The 23358-nt window shown below is 43.3% G+C and overlaps 1 protein-coding gene across 1 annotated transcript in view; it reads right to left on the reverse strand.

Moving 5' to 3' along the window:
• Nucleotides 1–23358, reverse strand: part of cacna1bb (calcium channel, voltage-dependent, N type, alpha 1B subunit, b) — a 153323-nt gene that overhangs the window by 127910 nt on the left and 2055 nt on the right. Inside the window, exons 3-5 of the mRNA XM_070924227.1 lie at nt 19600–19878; nt 17346–17451; nt 14295–14434 (exon numbers count right to left, since the gene is read on the reverse strand). Coding sequence (XP_070780328.1) covers nt 14295–14434; nt 17346–17451; nt 19600–19878 — 525 coding nt within the window. The remainder of the gene's footprint in view (nt 1–14294; nt 14435–17345; nt 17452–19599; nt 19879–23358) is intronic.

Raw genomic sequence — 23358 nt, forward strand, 5'->3', positions numbered from 1 at the left:
TCTAGGTAGTTGTTAGATAGTTAACAGGTAAGGTAGGCTTGTTGTCACAGTGAGGTTGGGTACCATTGTCCCTGTAGAGGGACCTATACTGAAACCTGTGCTCACCAGCTGTCAGGCATAAACTGTCGTTCATCAAAAGGAAGCTCCAACACGTAACCTCCTCTAAAACCACAAGTTGTTACTGAAGCAAGTCACGGTTTCGTTTGTGTGCAGATTAACAAGTGAGATGCATTGTGTTAATTAGCTTTAGAGGTGTTGGTGTTGGTTTTTTAACCTTTGAAAGAACCAGGCTAGGTGTTTTTACCTGCGTCCAAAAAATTTAATCCCATAAATTGCTGAACTGTTCCTTTAAGGGTAGTGGCAGAAGAATGGGCACTTCGGGTACAATATGTCCATAGTCCAATGTAGACAGGATGGTGGCCAATAAGACTAGCTCCATTTAGAATAATTCAGGGATTTATACAAACTTTAGTAATAAGGTGCCCAACAGAAAACAATAAATAAAGATAACATCAAAACATTAGTGACAGCAAGAATACCTGCAGTATAAACTGTACATAGACACACAGTACAGTAGAGAACAGTACATTCTGTTCCCTGCATGGACAGCAGACAGTATAGCTTACAGTACGGCGGATGCTATAGAGTTGTGTGTTGAGTGTCAAGAAAGTCCACTTTACTGTGAGGTGGTTATACAATGGCGCAGGAAATGGAAAATAAAAATGGAGAAAGGATGCACACTGAGGCTCAAATGTAATATCGTCAGCAAAGAATGAAGTACATAAGGTTATGTATACTGTTTATTGTGGTAGCTAATACTTCAGCACTTTGATCTCAGCCTCTCTTATCTCCCTCATTTTCCCTCCTCTCTGTTGTGCCCTGCACCTCTCTGCGTGTGACTCCGTCAGTTATTCCACAGTGAGAGAGCTTACATGGGGGCCAGGGAGGGTGAACAAACAGAGCGCCTCTCCACTGAGGCGAGACGGAGAGAAGACGAGGTGGAGAGGAGGAGGAGGCGGCGGCGGTGGCGAGCGCGGCAGCGTCCTCCTGGTAGATCTAATGAGACAGAGGGGAAGAAAAACCGGAGGAGGAATGCTGTTTCTCTCACCGCACAGTGCAAACAGAGCTCCCCACGCCCTCTGCTCGGCCTGAAGCCGGAGGCAGCAGGCAGCGAGGAGGAGATGCTCCCTGTGCCAGAATTCGCTCCATTACGCAGATGTTTGGGAACAGGAGGGGACACCGCAAAAAGCCTTTTAGGGGCCAGCGATATGCCTCCGAAGAAAACAAGAGCCAATCCATCCATTACACCGGCAATACGACCAAGCGGGGCCCATTTTGTGGTGTAGCTGCTGCCCTTACAGGTGAACTTGGAGGGAATGAGGGGAGGGACGCCGACTGGCTGACTAGAATGAGACTTAAATTGTTCAATATTTACGCGGTTTCCTTGCATTCAGATTAAAGAGGCCCTGGGGGGGTCAATACTGTAAAAGACACCAATAAAAATGCAACAACGTTTAGGGCAGAAATCATATGGTCAAAGTAAAGGGACAAAAAGACCTCTGCTTGCCCACTCAGCAATGAGGACAATTTTGGTTGTGACTGTAAGAAAGACAGCAATGTAGTCGAGTGAAATGGAATATAACATTGGTGGAATGTAAAACTGTAGTCTGTTAGTCTATTCTACTTAAAACTTTGGTCGACTGCAACAGATTCAAAATACTGCAGCCAGAGCCTTATAAGAGGAAGACATCACATCCTCTCTTAGATCTCTACTTTGGTTAGTTTAAGAATTGATTACCGCACACGGTGGAGGAATTATAACAAACGTCAGTCCTCAAGGGGGCGAAATAAAGCTGATTGGAGCATTTCCATGACCACAATATATACATTTTCAATTGCATTCCCGTCTATGCATACACTTCTCCTTAATAGCCACCATCCATAATATAGACATGGTCAACCCAAACAGAAGCGCCACGAGCTGCAACGCTCAGATTGCAGCTCGCGCTTGTGTTGCATTAAGATTTAGAGGTGACACGTTCCTGAACGCCTCAGCAGACGGATCACATTCCTCTCCTGCTCATTACTTTAGTGTATTTTGTTTATTCTTTTGTTAGTACACTACATGAATGTATGCATATGTGTATATGTTTAATGTATATGTTCATGAACTCTAAAAAGCAAAAAGGTGACACTAAAGCAAAGTAGCCTGCCTTCAAACAAATGCACAACTGACAGCACCAGCTGCAGAGTGAACAGAAGAGCACCTTCCTAGCACACCTTCTCGCTATGAGATGAATCACAATTCCTGTATTACCTCCTACTGTGATCAAATAAGACCGCAGGATTGGTGGAGGAAATACAGTGTCGGCGGACACTTACTGTATTATTCTGTTTCTCTCTAAGAGCTTAGGTGTGGGTGATATGGATAAAATCCTCTGTGCTATTTGATGTTGTGATATAGTATGTTTTCTAAGAAAATCAATTGAGAAACTGTTCACTGTTATTGGCTAATCCAGTGAATTAAATGCCTGACAAATCAAATATATATATATATATTTTGTCAGTATTGCCATAAAGGAGTCCTGCTCACAAAACAACCAGAAATACTGAAGGGTTATATACCAATTTATATCACAGTATATATCTTAATATGGCCCACTCCCATAAGAGCTCTGATGGATTCAGAGATTCACAATGCTGTCCATCACAAGTTGATGAAAATTGGTCTTTCATGTGGCTAACGAGTAAATAAAAACAGACAGTACACACTGGATAAAACGAGATGTACATGGTAAACAGTGCTCTCCGTAAATGCCTAATTGGTTCTAAGTACAAGACTGGAAGAAGAGAGGCAAACAGAACTATTACCAAACATTTGTACTTGATCACAGAGGGTAAGAACAGGTCAAGCAGGATCACTAGCCAGAATGGAAAAGTGCAGTAAATAATCACTTAACAATGCTGACATTTAAAGCTACAGTAAATTATTTCATCCACAGGTGTACTCTCCTTGTAGATGAAAGTGCTTTTGTGACATTGTGGCTCTTCTTGAACCTGAGAATGCCGGCTGACAAAGCAGGGCCGCTTCCCCACTAACTGACGTTGCACTGAAACATTCAAGATGAGTAACTGTGTGTAGGTCTGTGTCACAGGTGACAGTCGCGTAAACATCCCGCAGGCTGGAGTGTCATTCTTGTTTCTTTGAGAACCAACACGTTCGACGTGATAAACGCTGACATTCTCTCCAGTGCCGCTGACTGCAGGCTTGAGGATTGAAAGGTCTCTGCTATTTACCGTGAGCTGTGTGAGCCTCGCTGACCCAGCCTCCCGGTTGAAAGCTGACCCTCTCCCTGCTGGAGGGGCACTGACCACGGGGGCTTTTAAAGCTCGGCATGGTTTGGCTCCTCGCACACATCTTTTAACTATTTATGAGATGTGGTTTTTCTAAATTCAACACTAACATGCTAATCATTACAGCAGATATGATGTTTACTATGATCACCATTGTAATTTAAATCATGAAGATTCCTCATCTGGGGACCATGAAGGGTTGTACAAAATGGAATGGCATGATATATCAACTTGCATATAAAGCCATCTAATAGGTGTTGAGACATTTCAGTCTGGACCAAAGTGGTGGACCAACTGACAGATTGTTATCCCTAGAGCGATGCCACTAGCATGACTAAAAAACACCAACGATCACCTCATTTCAAGCCTCTGAAATGTGAGATTTACTATTTTTCTCCATTTTATATTATTTGTCATGGAATATCTTTGGACTGTTTGTTGAACAAAGCAGGAAAACTGAAGACGTCACCTTGAGACCTTGTGAACTGGTGGTGCTAGGAACTTGTGGGCAATTCTTTGGTATTTTATACATTAAACAAATCAAAGATTAATTAAAAAAAAGAGATGAATCAATAGTGAAAACAGCCATAAAAACACATTCCATGACTTGTCGCTCTCTCTTTTCTCTCTTTCCTACAGAATGGCGTTGAACTACCTGTAAAGTTACAGATGTTTGCCAGGAAACAACACAGTGTTCGTAATTAGCTCCAGACTGAATCATGTGTGAAGAGGGAAACCTGCCAGTCTGCCACATCAGCTGTGGTGTAGTGCGCTTCCTCTGCCTACAGGAAATGACAAGCATCACTTTCAGCCACGCTTGACTGGAACCTTGGCAGTCAAGCCAACAGAGACACAAAGCTGCGTGTACGAGTGTGCGCAAGAGACAGAGTGAGGGAGCGATTACTCAAGTTTTTCTTTTGTGTGTGGGGTTCTCATGTGTCTCGACACGTATGAGTGCTTGCGCATACTTCACTTCCATGTTTTTTGTGTGTGTGTGTGTGTGTGCACATCAATTAGTCCAACAAATCTGTGATGAATGTGCACTACAGTGTGTCTCGGTGTGCTTGCCAACTTCACACTAAACCAAATGAAGTCACGTTATTCTTCGAAAGCTTCTGTATTATGAGCCTGGCCTTCCTACCAGAGGCTGTGTGTCACAACTGGAGCAGATGATGCAAAAATGTGACAGTCTCGCCAAGAACCTGCCAAATATATGTCATTATGAGAATTGGTCGAGCCCCTGCATGAGAAAGCGTCGAGCTAGCAGCCATTTTAGTCATCAGACATAAATAGGCATGATGGCAAAGGGGCAGATGCAAGCTGGATTTGTTACATCCACAGTGTTATACTGAGTCACCTTGGCTCACTGTAATTCTGCTCTCATAAATATTCATGAACTGGGGGCTTGCCTGCTGGTTTGGTGTGAGCTGTGATTAGTCAGTTTGTCAAGTCAGTTGTCATGTCCGAACACGCTAATGCTAATGTGACAAGTGTCGCATCAAAATATACGTTGGATTTGACAACAGGCCTCAGCACCCGGGTGGCCCAGGGGTTAAGGCGCCGGCCATGAACCACCAACGTTCATGTCCGGTCATTCGTGATCTTTCTCTCCCATCATTCCCTGTCATCTCTCTACTGCAGGCTATGTACTAAGGGCACAACATCCCCCAAAGAATGATTATTAAAAAAAAATGTTTGTGTTTTTGAGCTAATTACTTAACTTTGAGTTTGATGGCCATGATTGGCAACAAATGAACTAACAAAATACTGACGGCTGTTTCCCCCATTGGAAAAACAGCAGAGCCAATGTGTGGATAAGATGGACGCAGCTACGTATACAGGCTGTTGTAAGTGACTTTCAGAAATAACAGATCTTGAATCTGTACGTTTCTTCGATCCACGTGGAAAACCTTGACCTAGAAGCCACTGCAGATTCAGTGTCTACTAGAAATTATGTTGATTGGACGAACACGTCCCTCACCAGCAAAACAACGGCTAACAGGAACACAATGAACACGAACAAACTGGCAATTCAGTGTGATTATCAGGCTACAGAGACGGAGCAGAAAACGAAAATGTGGCCAAAACAGCAGTGTCAACTCCATACTGTATTTCTGTCCAGCAACTATGTTTTCCACGTGGAAAATACTTGTTTTTAAAATAATGTTAAAAGTGTTTAACGTTAGCTCACTCTGCAGCATTCTGAGCAGCTAGCTAAACCACAACCTCCTATACTCCTGTGGCACAAACATCACGTCACATACTTTATATTCATGACCAAGCTCAACAATCAGTTTATTAACAAACTGACGGAAGCCTGTTTAGGTACTTTACTTTCACTTATCTCATCTTTACCTAATCTTTATATCCACTGGTGATACATCTGCTTATCCTCGTGTTCATGTCATCTTAAATGCCTGAAGCGGGGAAGTTTTCATTTGACTCTGTAGTTAAAGTATGCGGATAATTATTCAATTGGCACTAAATTAACTGACAGCATTTTTTTGATTCTCTGATTTGCTGCTTTTCTCAGTTTGTAACTTGAATATCTGCCGGTTTGGACAAAGCAAGTCATTTAAAGATGTTTCTCCATTTTTCACTACTTCCTAACATTTTAGAGTAAATAAACAGTTTAACCAATAACGAAAAGAGTTGCTAGTTTTGTATTCCTGGCCTCATCCCTGCGTGAGCGTGAGCAGGAAGAAGGAGAAGCTGACTGGGTTCCCACCCGCTGCTCAGAGCTCGTGTGCAGCTGCCGACAGACAGAGCAGAGCTGCTATCAGTCTGCTACGATGGGGACAACATGGCATCAGCTTCAGCAGCACTCAGTCGGCCTCACAGAGCACACAGTGTTCGATCACGGAGAGGACCGCTAACTGGCTGGAAGACATTAAGTAGAACAGCATGTGCCAAGAACGAACACACACACGGACACACACACACACACACACACACACACACGGACACACACACACACGGACACACACACACACGGACACACACACACACGGACACACACACACACACACACACACACAGGTCACATCATCTGTCAGGGCAGCAGATATTGAGAAAAGGATCAATAACATCAATGAAAGGGAAGCTCCATGATCAAACTGAAACACCTCTGGATTAAAAGTGACTTAAAGAAAAGGAAGTGAGGAGTATGTTAATGAGGAGAAAAATAAATCATAAATGCAAGCAAATCTGGATCCGCCCTTTGTTACTACTACACACCCAGCACCCAGGATGCAGCTGCTGCTGGGGTTCTGAACCCCAGCCAAATACTGAGAAAAGGTAGGTGTTGCGACGTACCCAGATCTCAGCAATTAACTGGGTGATACCATGTTACTATCATCAATAGAAATGATGGCCCAAACTGCAAAAATAAGACCCAATTTGTAATAATAATAATAATAATAATGTAATAATAACCCAGAATTATAATTATTGTCTAATTTCTTTTTGCAAAAATCAATGTGCAAAATATTGAGGTAGTGCTTTTGCTAAATAGCAGATGTAAACAATTCTCTTTTGCCTTGTATAACTGCTGTCTGTGACTCGTGACAAGCATTGAAACAAGACTGAGAGGCTACAGCCATGCTAGTGGCTCTGTGAGGCTGCAGTTTTTCTCAATACATCCATGGTACTTGGCCACTGCGGTGCTTTGAGCTAAATGTTAACACCGGCATGCTGGTTAAGCAGGTATAATTATTAATTATAATAATGTTCACCATCTTAGTTAGCTTGCTAATTAGACACAACACAAACTACAGCCGAAGCTGATGTGGATCATTAGCTTTGCAGGTATTTGGTCATAAATCAAAGAATTGGACACATTTTGACCTGAGGATGTTGCTAGTATTGTGAGTATTGTGAGTATTGTGATTACAATACATCCTGAGGAGGGCATGACTGTCTGGATCAAATTTCATGACAATCCACCAAACAGTTGAGACAGCTGTCAGACCTACACGATCAGACAGCAGCATTTTGGCAGACGTTCAAAGGCAACATTTATTCATGCTGCCCGGTGCGGGCATAAGCTAAAGTGACCCAACCTCTGTAGTCTCTGCGACTATACTTTGAAGCCTCCTATTGTGTTAGCCCTGTTGCCCTGAGAGGCACATGAAAGCAAATCACAACTTTGAAGTCGACACAAGCACCGACTCTCGCCCCGACCACTTACAGTCCGGACTCGTAAATCAAACATACAGATAAATACATAAAAAAAAAAAACTGCCCTGGCTTTTGTTTCCTTGGAGATGATAGTGGACTTATTGTTCACAGTGACTTCACCCGGGAGCCTCAGATTGCCGTTGCCATAGAGTTTGCACAGGCAGTATAAAGGCCATTTGAGGCTTTAGTCAGCAACAGCAACGACTATCAAAGGTCAAGAGGCAGACCAGGTTAGATGGAGAACCACTTAACAAAAAAAATATATATGTACACACAGTGTAAATATTTAGTCACTAGCAATATATTCATTCCCAGATTTAAACTCAATGTTAATGCAGGCCGTTGTCTTAAAGGCTCCTTCAGCTATCCATCTGCCTTTGACTTCTTCTAGTGACGGAGAGTCTCATTTGTAAGAGCTTTATTTAAGTGCATAAATGGCCTTGCTCCAGATGGAATCTCTCAACTGATCAAAAAGTGTAATTGCAAAGGAGCCACTTCCAGGCAAGCATAACTGTAGCATGCCAGTGCACAACGCACACGTTTAGTCAGCCATCTTTTTCAGTACAAAATAAAACAAATATGGCATCTCATCTAAAAAGACAATCATAATGTGGAATACACTGGCTAAAACAACAACAACACAGATGTGAATATTGAATAAGTTTTGAATGGATACTGTGGTCACATACATATACAGTACATATATACACACACACACACACACACACACACACACACACACACACACACACACACACACAGTGAGACTCCTTATTACATCTGCTGAATTTCTTTTTCTTATGTAACAGTGTTCATCTGCACTGTTAAATAATTAAACATATGAAGCAAATAAAAAAAAATCTTGTTTACTCATATCTCGGGGAGACGCTCTGTTAATTTTCAAACTGCACGGTGTGAGAGTCCTCGTGATAGCCATTTAGTACAGTATTTCAAATGCTGATACAGCGATTTAGTGTTGCCCTTCCATGTCACAATTCCAGAAAAGTTCTTGCACACGATAAATTGTTAGTGACGGGTCCGTAGGATCAAAAACTCTTGGTTAGAAAACAAAGAATCCCGCATGCTGTCCATCACTTGTCCTCACAAGGTTTAAGTCATCAGGCAAGTTCAAAGGTAAATGGCTACTTTTACAGCAGGGGGAAATAAGTACTGAACGCATCAACATTTGTCTCAGTAAATATATTTCTGATGGGGCTATTGACATGAAACTTTCACCAGATGTCGGTAACAGTAATCCACACATACAAAGAAATCAAAACATACATGTCCATAAATTAAGTTATGTGTAATAAAGTGGAATGACACGGGGAATAAATATTGAACACATGAAGAAAAAGAGGTGCAAAAAGGCATGGGAAGCCAAGACACCAGCTGAAATCTGTCAGTATTTAGGAAGCAATCCTGCCCCCATCGGTGCAAATTAATATCAGCCGGTTTAGTCCTAATTGATGTCCTATAAAAAGGTTTCTCATTACCAAGGTGTCACACAAGAAGCATCTCATGATGGGTAAAAGCAAAGACCTCTCTCAAGACCTTGGTTACAGATGTATTTCTAAACTTCTGAATGTTCCAGTGAGCACCGTTGGGGCCATTAACCGGAAGTGGAAAAGAACATCATTTCACCATAAACCGGCCACGACCGGGTGCTCCTCGCAAGATTCCTGACAGAGGAGTCAAAAGAATAATCAGAAGAGTTGTCCAAGAACCAAGGACCACCCGCGGAGAGCTTCGGAAAGACCTGGAATTAGCAGGTACAGTTGTTTCAAAGAAAACAATAAGCAATGCACTCAACCGCCATGGCCTCTATGCACGCTCACCACGCAAGACACCATTGCTGAGGAAAAAGCATGTTGAAGCTCGATTAAAGTTTGCTGCACAACATTTGGACAAGCCTATGAAATACTGGCAGAATAAAGTCTGGTCAGATGAGAGCAAAATTACCATTACCATCAAAGGCTTTTCTACGAAGTATTAAATACATTTCAGCAAGCGTGTGTCATTCCACTTTATTACACATAATTTATGGACATGTATGTTTTGATTTCTTTGTATGTGTGGATTACTTGGGTTGTTGCCGACATCTGGTGAAAGTTTCATGTCAATAGCCCCATCAGAAGTATATTTACTGAGACAAATGTTGACGCGTTCAATACTTATTTCCCCCTGCTTTTATCCAAAGCGCTTTACAAAGTTTTTGCCACTCATTCACACACACACACACACACACACACACACACACACACACACACACACACACACACACACACACACACACACACACACACACACACACACACACACACACACACACGGCAGCGAGCTACCACGCAGAGTGCTGGCTAAACATCAGGAGCAATTTGGGGTTCACTTCGACACGAGGACAGGAGGAGGTGGGGATCAGTGATCAGTGGACGACCTGCTCTACCTCCTGAGCCACAGTTCATGTATTGTCTATATAAACTTTGCCTGATGACCAGTGAACATTGCATTTCAAAATGTAAGAAACCACTTTTCTTGGTTTGAACTGAACTGATCTAACAGGAGGACAAACCTGCTGCTTACAGACTGTAGAATAGATGGAGTCCTTTTTGAGTTTGGCCTGTGAAATTAAGTGTGAGTGTCATTAAATCCCTTTCTTCTTGGATTTTTTAAATGTTTATTTTCAGCCACTGAGTCATGACTCGCTAGTTTCAAGGAGCACGATGCTTCACACTGGCAAATGTTATAAATGCTCCAGAAAGGAAAGTGGTTCTCTGAGTGGAGCAGGTTTCCCACCCTTTTCTCTTCATGTCACGGACGCTGTCGTGCTCAGCGTGTGATTGGCCGTGTCTGGCTCCTCATCAGGTCTCAGTGTTTTTGGGGGCTGGCCGGCTCAGTGTTCTATTGATTAGGCCTTTGGCAACCCGGGCAGATTTATTCTCTTATTAGGGGCTCTGAATGGCTGATCAGGACAGATTAAAGGTCTGCCGCTGCCTCCAGCTACACTATCATTTAGATCCTTTCATCAGGATTGGATGGCTGTACCGATATAATTATCCTAAGGACTAAGCACTGGAATTGTACAACAGGCAGAAAACTAATACTGATTCTTAGCAAATTGGAAAAAGGGCAAGATACATTATTGACTTACGTAATATGAGATGATTAATAGAGCAGAACTGAATATGTTTTAATTTCAAACAAAGCAGGATTATTTATTTCCCCTCCCTCGTAGAGCCACAATTACATCTTCTCCGAGTGTATCCTAAATTAGATTTCTGACCAGGAAGATCGATAAAAAGCCTTAGCAGTCACTTCTGATTGATTACCCAGCACTTAAAAAAAAAGAAATGTATCAATCATTCATGTATTGATCGATAACATCCAGCTACAGTATTGTTAATGTTTGTCTACGCGTTTTTCTCGGACCGGTTTCTTATTCTCTTGCTACTCAAAATATTTTCACTAAGTTATTATTTCGTACATTTATACTATACTTAACTCTAATTATGATCACTAATTCTTGCCTGCAGGCCGCTCACTCCCTCCGTGGACTACACAGGATGAAGCAGAAACAGATTTTAACACCCAGGTGTACAGTAAAGTCTCTTTAATCCTCTTAACTTCACTTAGGGAGGCTGAACATTGGAGGACATGGTTAAATGTCTTTTCCATCTTTCATTATTTTCCATCTGGACGATCTCCCCAAGGATCAGATTTTGCTCACACAGCGATCCAGTGAGCCAAACCACACCCAGAGGTGATCTGATTGATTTCGAACTGATGTGGGGGCTCAGTCCGGGACACCTTCAGCCCCCCCCCCCCCCCCCCCCGCCCCGATCCCACAGCAGCATGTTGAGCACAAAGCAAACAGAGCGTCACACACACACAGACAAAAAACCCCCGATCACACCGAGGAACATTATCTACTGTGGTTGCTTGGCAACCAAACGGAGACACACACATGTACACAACATAATGGTTAATTTGTATCCAGCTGTGTCAGCAGTGGGTAGCCAAAACTGAAGACCTATTTCTCTAGCTTTAGAATCACTCTGGAACAGAAAGCTGATTTTAGGTACATGACACCCTGTCAACAACAAAATATTGACATATTCCTTTAAAGTCATTATCCGCTTAGATAATCTAATTTTCTGACAATGACATATTTAAATAAATTGGTATGAATCAGAATCTAAAATAGGAATAAGCCTCTTCTTTATACTTAATAAAGCAACCAAAGTGCAAAGCCAAATGCTAAGAACCAATGCTGTTTTGCAACTGATGCACAGTGTTTGTAGCATGGCGCTAAAAGCAGCTGGTGCGTCTTTCTGCAAGCAGATAGTGAAATTCAGGTGTTTTGCTTCAAACAACGTGCCTCTGTGTGATCTCAGCCTTACATTTAAAGAACGCCTCCTTTCATCTTCCAACACACATGCCTTCTTCCACTGTGTAGGTATTTCAGTGGAACATTAAATCCAATCACAGCTCCAAACACAATCTTCCCACTTATGTGCCGTGTGAGAGAAAAAGAAATGGCATCTCTGAACTGTTAATGTGCTGGCTATGCTTGAACCAGAAAAAAACACCAGCTTCCTGAGCGTTGGCTTAAAATGCATAAAGTGTCATTTCAAATTCTATTGTTTATTTAGAAAGGAATCCGAGGAAAATGTTGTAATTTATCCCTCTCTTCATTTTGGTTCGTCTGTTTTTCTCATCACCTCGAACACTCGTGGTCACTGCCTCTCAGTGGCCTTTGTTCTGTTTCTCATTCAATATCCACCTTGATTCATTTGTTTATTGGCTTTCTGAAATATCCATTATTTACAGCACAAACCCAAACTGGACCTCCTGCAGCACAAAGGCCGTACGATATCTCTGTGCTCATGAATTTAACAAAGCAAAAAGGAGCATTTATCCGCATTATGTGAACCTGGATGAAGCGGGTGCATTCCTAACATGGTATGGCTGGTTTTTGTAGGCAGTGAAGAGAAAGTTACGAGTGGATTAATAGACTACTTTTACATTGTTGTGCTGCTACTTCTATCTGGGTAAAAATGAAATGCTTCATCCAGCAGTGGGAGTTGGTAGTGAGCTGTTCAACACGGATCAGTACTGATGGAGCTTTCCAAGCTTCAGTGGGATGGTGGCTCCTGTGGAAGCCCCTCTTTGTACTTCCCTCCTGCTTTCAGGAGGTGTGAACAGACTATAAGGAGCAAGGGTGAAACTTGGGACCAATATACACAATGATTTGTGAAGCTAGCAAGCAATCCAGGTGTGCCTAAGCAAGTATCCCATCAGGATGCCTCTTCAGAAGAAAGAAGTGAGGGAGCTGTACTACTCAGTTGCCCATATGGTAAAAAAAAAAACAACCCATGATATTAATAATATTTTATACGCCTATGGTGCCTTTCTGGTGAGATAATACAACAAAAAATGCATGTGTCCCATTTGGATTGGTTAAACTATAGTTAAGAGGGCAGTTTCACACTGACTAAATTATCACCAACAAGAACAGGGGCAACCTGACAAGCAGATCAACTTTTCGCAATTGTCTGATAATCTCCAGCCACGATACATGTACCAGCTTGTGCGTTTTATAATACTCCACCACACAGATGGTTATGTTAATGACAATGGATACTAGCTTTAAGGAGGTTACCATGAAGTGGGGGGAACTGAAAGTTTGCATGAACGACAAATGAGCTCACTTGAAATCTTATCTTGCATCCAAATAGAGCAAAACCAACAGCAGCTTACAGACATATTATTACCCTTCCTCTTCCAACTTCATGCTGACAACCTTCTGATTGCCATCAACGGTTAAAAAGCAGAGAAGGAGCTTCATACCGCCTTCCAGACAAAGCTTCGGTGCTGCCTAAGTTGAAATCCCTGCAGTAATAACTCAAAACTATTGACCCGGCTGTTGCTCTGTCATTGACTCCTTTTTGATAATAAGAAACACCGGCCATTACATATATCCAAAGCCCCAGAGTCTGACAGCTTCCCTGCCAGGCAGCCACTCTTGTCCGAGCCCCACTAAGAGCTGTTCAACGAGAGAGAAAAAAAAAAATACAACTTTCAACTATAAAAGCATCTATCACAGAACTCTATGGTCCATTTAACTAATAACTTGCACTGCCGACATATACTTATCCCATACGAAACATGTATTTATTGTACTTTCCATTTGCCCTGCAGACGCTCAGGTGTAGGCTTTTGAGCAGAGCTGGGCAACACGTGTGGTTGTTGAGACAAAAGTTTCTGATTTTCTTAATCACAAAATTAAATTGCAAATTATCATGAACAGCATGCGTGTCTCACACTGTATGGCCAAAAGCATGTGGACACCTAAATATGGTTTTTGGACCTTCCAAAGCCATAGGTGTTCCAAGGTCCACCACATCAAACTGGTAAAAACATTTCTTGATGGACCTGGGTTTGTGCATGGGGACATTGCCATGTTTAACCAGGGAAGGGCCTTCCCCAAACTGGTGACACAAAGAAAGGGAAAGGGCATCCATATAGTGTAGTCCAGCAACGGTGTTGAAATCAAAGCCCAAAGCAACAAACGTTAAACAAATGTTACAGGCTTGTGTTGCTTGTTGAATAACTTTCAGATGCTTGTAGGCAGAAGGCCTAACTGGAAGAAGGTGATTCCACTACACTCTCTCAGGGCGCTCACAGATACACACAAAAGAAACCACTCTCTCACTTATGACTTCCATCTCCAGCTGACACCCAGCGGGCGAGGGACTCACCCCGTGAGGACGACCACGAAGTCCATTACATTCCAGCCGTTGCGGAGGTAGGAGCCTTTGTGAAATGCAAAGCCCAGGGCGATGATCTTAATGGCAGCCTCAAAACAGAATATTCCAATAAAGTAGGGCTCTGTGTCGTCCTACAGAAAGACAGAGAGAATCAGAGAGAGGATGAGAGTGACAGAGGAAGACCTTTTTGTTAGAGGTAAGAGAGAGGTTAATGAAGCGTTAAGGGGGAGAGAGGGGGGTAAGTAAAAGAGAGAAAGAAAGATGGCTCCTTTCACTTCTTGCACCGGCATGAACAGAAGTGCAGTGGAGTCCTCTTCTTTGGATGAAAAGAGAGTAAATACAGTGAAAACAAATATTCAGACACACAGCATGATCTTAAGGGCAATGGTAAATCAATGGGGCCTCAGGTCTGCTCATTTAACGCATTCAAACATATAACAAACTATTTAACTTCAATTGATAGCAGATTGTTACTAGTGAAAAATAGGGACCGTATTCTGTCAAAATGACTTGGACATGATCAGCGGCGTGCTCAGACTATGTGAGGGGCTGGGGCCAGATTGAAAAATGGGCATCTTTATTGAATGCATATTTTAGGTAAGTGTTAAGGGTTAATTTGTGCCCCATTGTCACACCAGAGAAGTTGATGCAAAACGGACTGGGGCCACTTTGATGGAGCAGAGGGGCTCTCTGGCTGACCATTGGGGTAACCAAGCCAACCAGAGGTCCACTTGAGTCAACCAGAAAGCTGCTTGGGCCAGCCAGAAAGATATTGGAGTGGAGCACCTGGGTCAAACATTAGGGCATGTGGGGGACTTTTAGGTCAACCACAGATTTATGGGTACTGACCAGAAGGCTACTTGGGCACTAGAGGGGAATTTGGCCTACTAGGTTGGAATATGGGCCAACCAAGAGGGAACTTGCCCTCTAGTGTGACATTTGGGCAAAAATAAAGGATGGAAGTGAGAGGGCCAAACACAGAGGCGTTTGGGTGGAACAGAGGGGGAATTGGACCAACCAGGGGGGCAAGTGGGCCAACCAAAATGGGTACTTGAGGCAACCAAAGGGGTACCTATGGTGTGTTATTGTGACAAAAATGAAGCATGAAGGGGTGTGGTGGGCACTTGGAGTGACCCCACGGGTAAGTGGGGGCCTCTTGGTCCAACTATAGGGGCCAAAATGAAGGTAGTTTGGCCAACCAGAAGGGCATATTGACGGAACAAAAGGGCACTTGGGCCAACATTTTGCCCAACCACAAAGGCACTTGGATTGAAGTTCCCTTCTGGTGTAACATTAGGACAAAAATGAGGCATGGAATAATGGAATTGGAGTGACCAGAGTAGCCCAACATTATCCCAATAGGACAAGTACATTCCTGTTTGAAAGGGCACTCAGAGCGTATGCACAGCACACATGACTGGATATGATTGATTTGGGCACTCTGCATTATTCCCTAGAAGTGTCGACCAAACAATGTCACAGTTTGATCAGTGGCACTATGTGGCTTGGTTGATCCCATGTCGTGCTGTAAGTAAGCGAGCTGGATCAGGCGCGTATGACATGACACTTTTTCCTTTGCCTCCATTAATATCTGCAAGGGCCTGGGGCAATGTACGGGGCATGAGCAGAAGATATCTCACGCCTACACTAACCTCTCTCCCCCTCGATTTTTCTCTCTCACTCCCAGCATACTACAACCTGACAGAGTCCCCAACCCCCAGCATCACCCAGCCTCCAATATATATAATCACATAAAAGCAGTGTGACAGGCCTGAGCACTACATGAAATGTGACCTTTTCTATAGCACTGGGTGACCACAGTGAACATCCAGTTATAATAGATATGTTGGACGAGGGTTGCTGTATCAAGCGTGAAGACTGTGGTGGTAAAGCAATGACAGTTTGTTGTTGTTGTTGTCGTGGAGAAGCACATAGGCTGTTCCTGGCCAATAAGAAAAGCCGTAGGAGTCTGCAACATTTCAATAACAGTGACAGCCATTCAATGTGACATACAGTATATTCATTTTGGTATGCTGTAAAAAGACAAGATTCATAGACAAAGCAACTGAATGTCTCATCTAATGACAGTATTAGTAGCGTGTTAACGTCTATCATGCATACATCCAAAATGCTCCTGAATTCTTGCAGAAGACGGATGGGGAAATCTACAGGTACCATGGCACTAAAGGACGTGAAATACTGAATAGCTTCTATCGTTGCCTCCACTTACAGCACGCCTCCTACTCTGTTGACAGAGCTTCATAAATAATAGCTGATCCCTTGTTCTAATTAAAAGGCTTCTTGTTGTATTACATCCTCGAGGTGGAGGAGGCAGGGAGAGGAATGCTTGTTTTCTCCTTTGTGTAACCACTCTAATCACTTTCTCAGGTGCTGAACGCTACCTAGCCGTAACATCTTCACCGCTGAATTTGCATCACAGCCGCTGAGATCCTTCCAAACAGGAGCAGGTGCTTGAATATGAGAGGAATTCATTGACTGTTTCCACATGAAGCTGCGGCTGTTTGTAACACTCTCTGGCTCTTTATTTTAAGACAAACTCCCTGGAGCTATGACACCCTCAAGAGCACGAACAGCAAAGTGCTGAACCATGAAGTTATGCGCTATTCAGTTTTGTTTTGTTTCTTTCTGTACACAGGACGGGGTATGCCGCTTGACCTCCCTGCGCAGCAGACTGGTTAGCGATGCGACGTGACTGTCAGAGTTCAAATGTTGGTTTAAACTGAGTGCATATGTGAGCAGATGTGGGAACGGGGAGCCAGAGCAGGGGACCAAAGTTAGCTCTGCTGACTTACAGGACTTACAAGATAGTAGCTGGAGGGGGAAAAAAAAAACAGGGACAAACACACGGCCTGATGAGTGAAAAGCGTGCTGCAATTATCCCTTGTAATTCTGGGACCCTGGCAAGGGATAGGAAATCAAATCTGGGGAGGCACCTTTGATCACTCTCCATATCTGTCTGACTGGCTGTTTGCTGTTGAAAAGAGGAAGTGACCTCAAAGGCAGGCACGCTGAAGCACTTACCAGGCGTTCCGACATGGGTGTCTTGTCGCTGGCAGGTAGGTGCTGCTCCAAGGCCAAGACGATGCAGTTGGCGATAATTGTAGCCAGGATCATGTACTCAAATGGAGTGAGAGGGTTAAGGAGCAGTTGAAAGTGAAGCTGCATCAATTTCATTTCATTTCACAGCTGAATCATACATTATATTTTCTTATGGCATGTTTAAAGACCTACTTTTCAATCAGGATAAATGAGTCTACCAAGAGTAAAATGAGTAACCAATCAAGGTTGGTAGCCCATTTTAGTCCAATATAACAAGGGTAAGAGACAACATTAAAAATGTACAGAAGAGCTCATTATCCTGCATACTGCTGCATGAAAAATGGCATTAAACATACATTTGGATGCATTCTGTCCACTAAAGCATAATCCTTCCATCATGCTCTGGTTGAAGGGTTTCTAGAAAGAAAGCATCCTATACATGCACCCATGATCTTTCCAGATGGTTGACCATTTCCAACCATTTTCAATGGTTGGCTCATTCTGCAATCCATTTTCACTGGGTCATTGCCCGCAGGTCAGGGCCTAGTCAGGGCCGCGTATGAATCGCAAGGGAATGGGGAGCTTATGAACATTAAAGCTGAGATGTAGAATTATTACGCATAAGACACTCAGCTACTGATTATGCAAGCAGAATACTGTTTTCCTGGCAGCAATCTTCAAAAGGAAAGGGGACTACTAACGTCTACTTTTACCACGTCGGCTGATACTTTCAGTTTCCTGTGGGTTTCTCCTTTTTCTTGTGGTCCTGTGGAGTTCAACTCATATCAACTAATAGAGGGCACGGGTAAACTGATAACCATTATTAGTCAACTACAGCTAATGTTGTTCTCACTGTCACCCACAGGGCAGATCCAGCCGTCGCCTTGTGGTTGTCACACAAGCTCTGGCTTTCCAGCCTTAGCCACTTCACTGCAAAAGGATATTCACTTTAACTTGTCATTTAATCTGGATTTTCTCATTAATATGCGTAACAGTGCTTACAACTATTTCACTTGTTTTCAATCCAAATCACCCGTTTCAATGCTTAAACTGCATGACTGGCTTTCATGCCTCCGCCGTTTTCACTGCAAAAACATATTGCTGGGACAGCACTGACTGGATGATCAAAACTAATCCGAATTTGAAGTACAGCATTTCAATCTACAAATGAGTCTCAAAATCGTTTTTGCTTTTTCACAAAATGTGGGATAAAAAAAAATGCTTTTGACCTGAGATTATTTTACTTGTCTTCTGAACAAATCACAGGTTTCAAGACTTTTCCTGTATTAAATGTCACTGTCCTCATGGATTTAACCTTAACCTTCAGGATTTTGATATTTTCCAAATAGAAACGAGAAGAAACCACCTCAGAAAGAGGCTGAATCTTTCACGTATTTTGAGAGAAAACACTAAGATTTAGAGGGTGACCATGACTCCACTCATTGGAGTGGGCTTGTCTTTTCTTTTTTTTGTTGTTGTTGCAGCGTTGAAAGAGTGGCGTGGAGCTGGGAGCGTGGGCGACTTCAGCACCATGGAGAGGGCTCCTAACTAAGACAACGAGGCGGTGCTGCAGCCCTGGAGCAGCGGTCTCTCTTTACCAACACAAACAGCGCTTTCTCTTAAGAAGGGGGGGGGGGGGGGGGGGGTGGCTCAGTCAGCGTAAGCAGCCACATCGCTGACTTACTGTTGCCCTTTTACGCACGCAGCTTTTTTTTTTTTTTATTATTGACTTTTAGTTGCGTCAATCAATAACGATGTTTGATCATTATTAAGCAACACTGGGGTTGCCTGGCCATGCCCGGCAGACAGTCCACAGCTGACATTTAGACAAAAGAACTTATCAGTCGATGTGAACGCCCAGAGGCTCTAAATGGAGCTGGGGAGGTGAAAAGGCAACGCGATGGGCGGATGTGGAGTCTTTTCACTGCCCGCACCTATTGAGAACACATCTTTGTGTCATGTTGAATGGAGATAAGAAGCGGAGCGACAGGTGCAGGGGAATAAAGACACACGCCGTGGGAGCCGGTCCACGGGCGACAACAACTGGCCATTCAGCGGCACGGGCGGGTTTCCACAGCCTATATAATCCGCATGAGCAATAAAACTTAACAGCTTGACGATCAGGCCCTTCGTTAATGGTGTGTTCCTGCTTTTTAACCATCTGTGCGCGGTTGCCAAGCAAGGGCAGCCAGGTGAGGGGCTACAGAGGCACCTGCTCTGCGCTCGGGAAGGATATGGCCACTCTGTTATTCGCTTGGCGTACTTCCTGATGAGGTTGTCCTCGCGGAAGATGAAGAGGGAGCGGTTGACAGTGAAGCAGTTCTGTTTGACGGGGTTCGGGTTGTAAATGGCCATTGTCCGGGCTCTCTGGGCCATCGACTGCTTGTACACCCTCTGGCCGCCCGGAGCGCCGCCGCCCCGCGCTCCCCCTCTCCCGGCGCCCGGTCCGCCTCTCCCTCCGCCGCCTGCGCTTCCTCCATAGCGGGTGGGCAGATCTTCTGCGAAGCGGGCCATTCTGGAAACGCACAGATCCAAAGGGGAAAATCCGAACTGGTGTCAGTGGAAATGGAGGGGAGACGCATCACAACAAACACACTTCATCCAAACCACCGCTTCGCGTTAAATTCAAAATAAAGGTGGCCTCATTGGAAACCATGTTCTCTCGATCCTTCCCATTCATTCATCTTCAGGGGAATTTAAAACAGAAAAAAAAAAAGAAAAAGTTTAAAGCATTAAAGCACTTCGGCTGTAAAATGATTCACTTCGCTGAGGCTGTTGCATCCATATCAGCCGGAGTGAGTGAGTGAGTGAGGGAGGGGAGGAGGGGGGGGATCACGCTGAAATGAAACCCGATCACCCTGTCTCTGTCCAAAACCCTGACAGCATCGTGTCAGCATCCACACACCAGTTGAAACGTTGGGGGGTGTCAGTCAAAACAAGGGGGAGCGTCGGAAAACACTGAAATCCTTCCGTTTTCTTTTCCCAGCTGAAAGCAACAATAAAAGACAAGCCAGTCCGACACGAGCAGCAGTTGTCCTGTGATGTCTGTTTGATCGCTCCCTGTATGGGGGCTGAAGGCTATAAAGCAAGTCCTCAGTGGAATAAGGAAGAGCGCATGTGACCAAAACGGGCCTATCGGCGGCCGGAGCGTGCAGACGCGCTCACCGTCTGTTGGCTGGTTATTAGAGACTGTAAAACTAATGAAGTTCACAAATGCCCCCCCCCCCACCCGGGTCAGAACATGAGCGTTAATCAAGCTTTCTTTTAGCATCAACAAGGGGGGGAGAAAAGCATGTTTCCTATACAGAAGACAGCAGCTTATAAAAGATGATGTGCGCTTTCAACATCCGGCGCTGCAGAGCGAGTCACGACAGACTGCGTTTACAAATCAAGCAAAGACCAGCCTGTTTCTCTCAGGAAGTTGCAGTGAACTCAAAAAAAAAAATCAATAAAATGATGCTTCATCAATGAAAAAAACAAAAAAAAACAAAGACTTACCTTGGGGGGGGGGGGGGGGGGGGTGAAACTCAAATTATAGTGTGTGAATCTAAAGCAGTAATCTCCACATTGACGTTCATGTGTTTTTTAAAGCTTGTGTTTTGTTGATATTTGCTTGACTTCCTCATTATTTGGGGTCCCACAGAGCCCACTGCTGTGTGTGTACAAACAACACAAATAGTGTTTTCTGACCTTATTACAACCCAATATGTGCTAAACTACTTCTGCAACCCTCTACCTCTAACTGCAACCCTTGCACATTTGACCACAAAGCATTGTTATTACACCAAATGAGGAAACATTTCAGGTTTTATGTGTTTATTGTATTTAACCATGTTCTACGGGTGAGGTCTCTGAGACCCCAAACAATGGCAAGGCGTCATATTCTATAGTGGACCTCTGAAGCATGTCAGCAGTGCAAAATCATGTTTATAAGCCCATAATATTGGGAAAAGTCATGAAGTATCGAGGTGCCAGAACAATTCTGAGTGTGTTTTGTGAGTCGTTAAAGATGGCCCGGGCTCCCCAGGACTTCAAACAGCATACTGGGGTTATTATTGAATAGAGCCCGTGTGTGTCTGAGAAACTCATAATTAGCACAGAAGCTCCTCAGTTGTTTTATCTCCTCTCTTATATTATATATATATCTATATGTATATCTACTGAGATTATGACACGAGACAAAAACTATGGTTCATACAAATATGCAGAGGTTATGACCTTTGCTGGCCTGAACCATGTGACTGCTCTCCAGGCTGTGTGTCAGAAAGGTGCACTGGAGCCGATTGGCTGTAGATAACTTTAAGTGTTTGGAAATCTTCCAAGATAATAGAGCTGCAATGATTAGTTGATGGAAAGAAAATTAATTTCCAACTATTTCTCAAGCAAAAATGTCAAACGCTTGCTGCTTCCAGCCTTGCGAATGTGAGGATTAACTGCTTTTCTTTGTCGTTTATGATATTAAATGAAGAGTCTTTGGGTTTTATGACTGTTGGTTGGACAAAAGACGCAATCTGAAAGATGTCACTTTGGGCCCTGGGAAATAGTGGTGAGCATTTTTCAGATTTTTTTGACATTTTATAGACTAAACGATGAATCAATTAATCATGAAAATAATCTGCAGATTAATCGATATTGAAAATAGTTGCTAGTTGCAGCCCTATATATATATAATGAACCCTGTTTCTCTGTGAATATTGATTAAGAAAATGATTAAAGAAATGTAGCTATCTCTGTAAATGACTTAACAGCTTTGAGTAAGCCGGCAAAATGTATTATTTATTTAGCGGGTGGTCAATGTGGCCAGCAAACTAATCAGGAGGCCACAGAGCCAGTTCGGGGGTTGTTTGGTAACAGATGATGAGGAGGAAGGCTCTGCGTATCACAGAGGGACCTTCACATCCTCGGCTCTCCGAGAAAATACATAAGTCATTCATTCCACAAGCGATGGGCTCGCTCAGTTCTTGCAGGCTCCATTTTAATTTGTTGCTGTTATGAGCAGCGTGTGTTTGTTTTAATCAACTTTTCTATTGCCGTATATATCAACAGTTAGTTATTTATCATCTGAAGGAAATAAACAAGCCACGTTTACAGTGGCTACAGGGATTCACAGGACGCTATAAATTTAGCCAATAGCCTCTTTAGACGAACATTAATTATCACTGGGAACGGTTTGTGTGTGGTGTTTACCAGAGATGATGGTTATGCTTTCCGAATTAGATTTAGAAAATGAATTCAACGACAAAACTTTTTACCTGGTCACTTAGATCTAAAGCTTGTATTTGTTTTCACTCAGCAGTTTCCATTTCCCATCTCCCCCCCCCCCACCAAGAGTCATGATATAAATATAGTCTGAAACCAGTGTCCTTACTGCAGCTTCACCTAGTTGTGAGTCACCACCAGTTAATATTTGGAGATACTGGGCTGTTTTATGGATAAACAATTAGCAGATAATAGGCTACTTTTCCACATTGTTTTGGTCATTAAATCAACATAAACTGCATGTACAAAAGGATGTGGACACAAACACTGCACAATAAGTATACAAACGTACACAAATGGTAGTATGTGGACACCACTGTCCACATACTTTTGGCCAGATATTGTGAGCTCTGACGGTGTTGCCCTTAGGTGTGTATGACTATTGCACCTACAGTATAATGTACCTATAACGACCTTTATACACTTCAGACTTTGCTCATCTTTATTTCAATGCATTTATTGTTCAATCTAATTAACCCACTGCACACCAGTCGTTAGACTAGTTCTTAACTTACTAACATCCAGAGGCCAATTAGAAATTGATGCAGTCGTGTGTTGTTTTGTTTCATTATCAATTTAGGATCTAAAAACCCAGTTTAGCTCTCCGTTGACATCTGCAGCCAAGTCATCAGCCCAAATGCTCTGGACGCGGCCGAGGAGCCATCTAGTGGTTTAGCTGATGTACTGCAGGTACTGAAAGGTGGAAGATGAGGGCCTGGCAGTTCCAGCCATGATG

Source organism: Enoplosus armatus, chromosome 18 (assembly GCF_043641665.1).
Source record: "Enoplosus armatus isolate fEnoArm2 chromosome 18, fEnoArm2.hap1, whole genome shotgun sequence".
Taxonomy (NCBI): Eukaryota; Metazoa; Chordata; class Actinopteri; order Centrarchiformes; family Enoplosidae; genus Enoplosus; species Enoplosus armatus.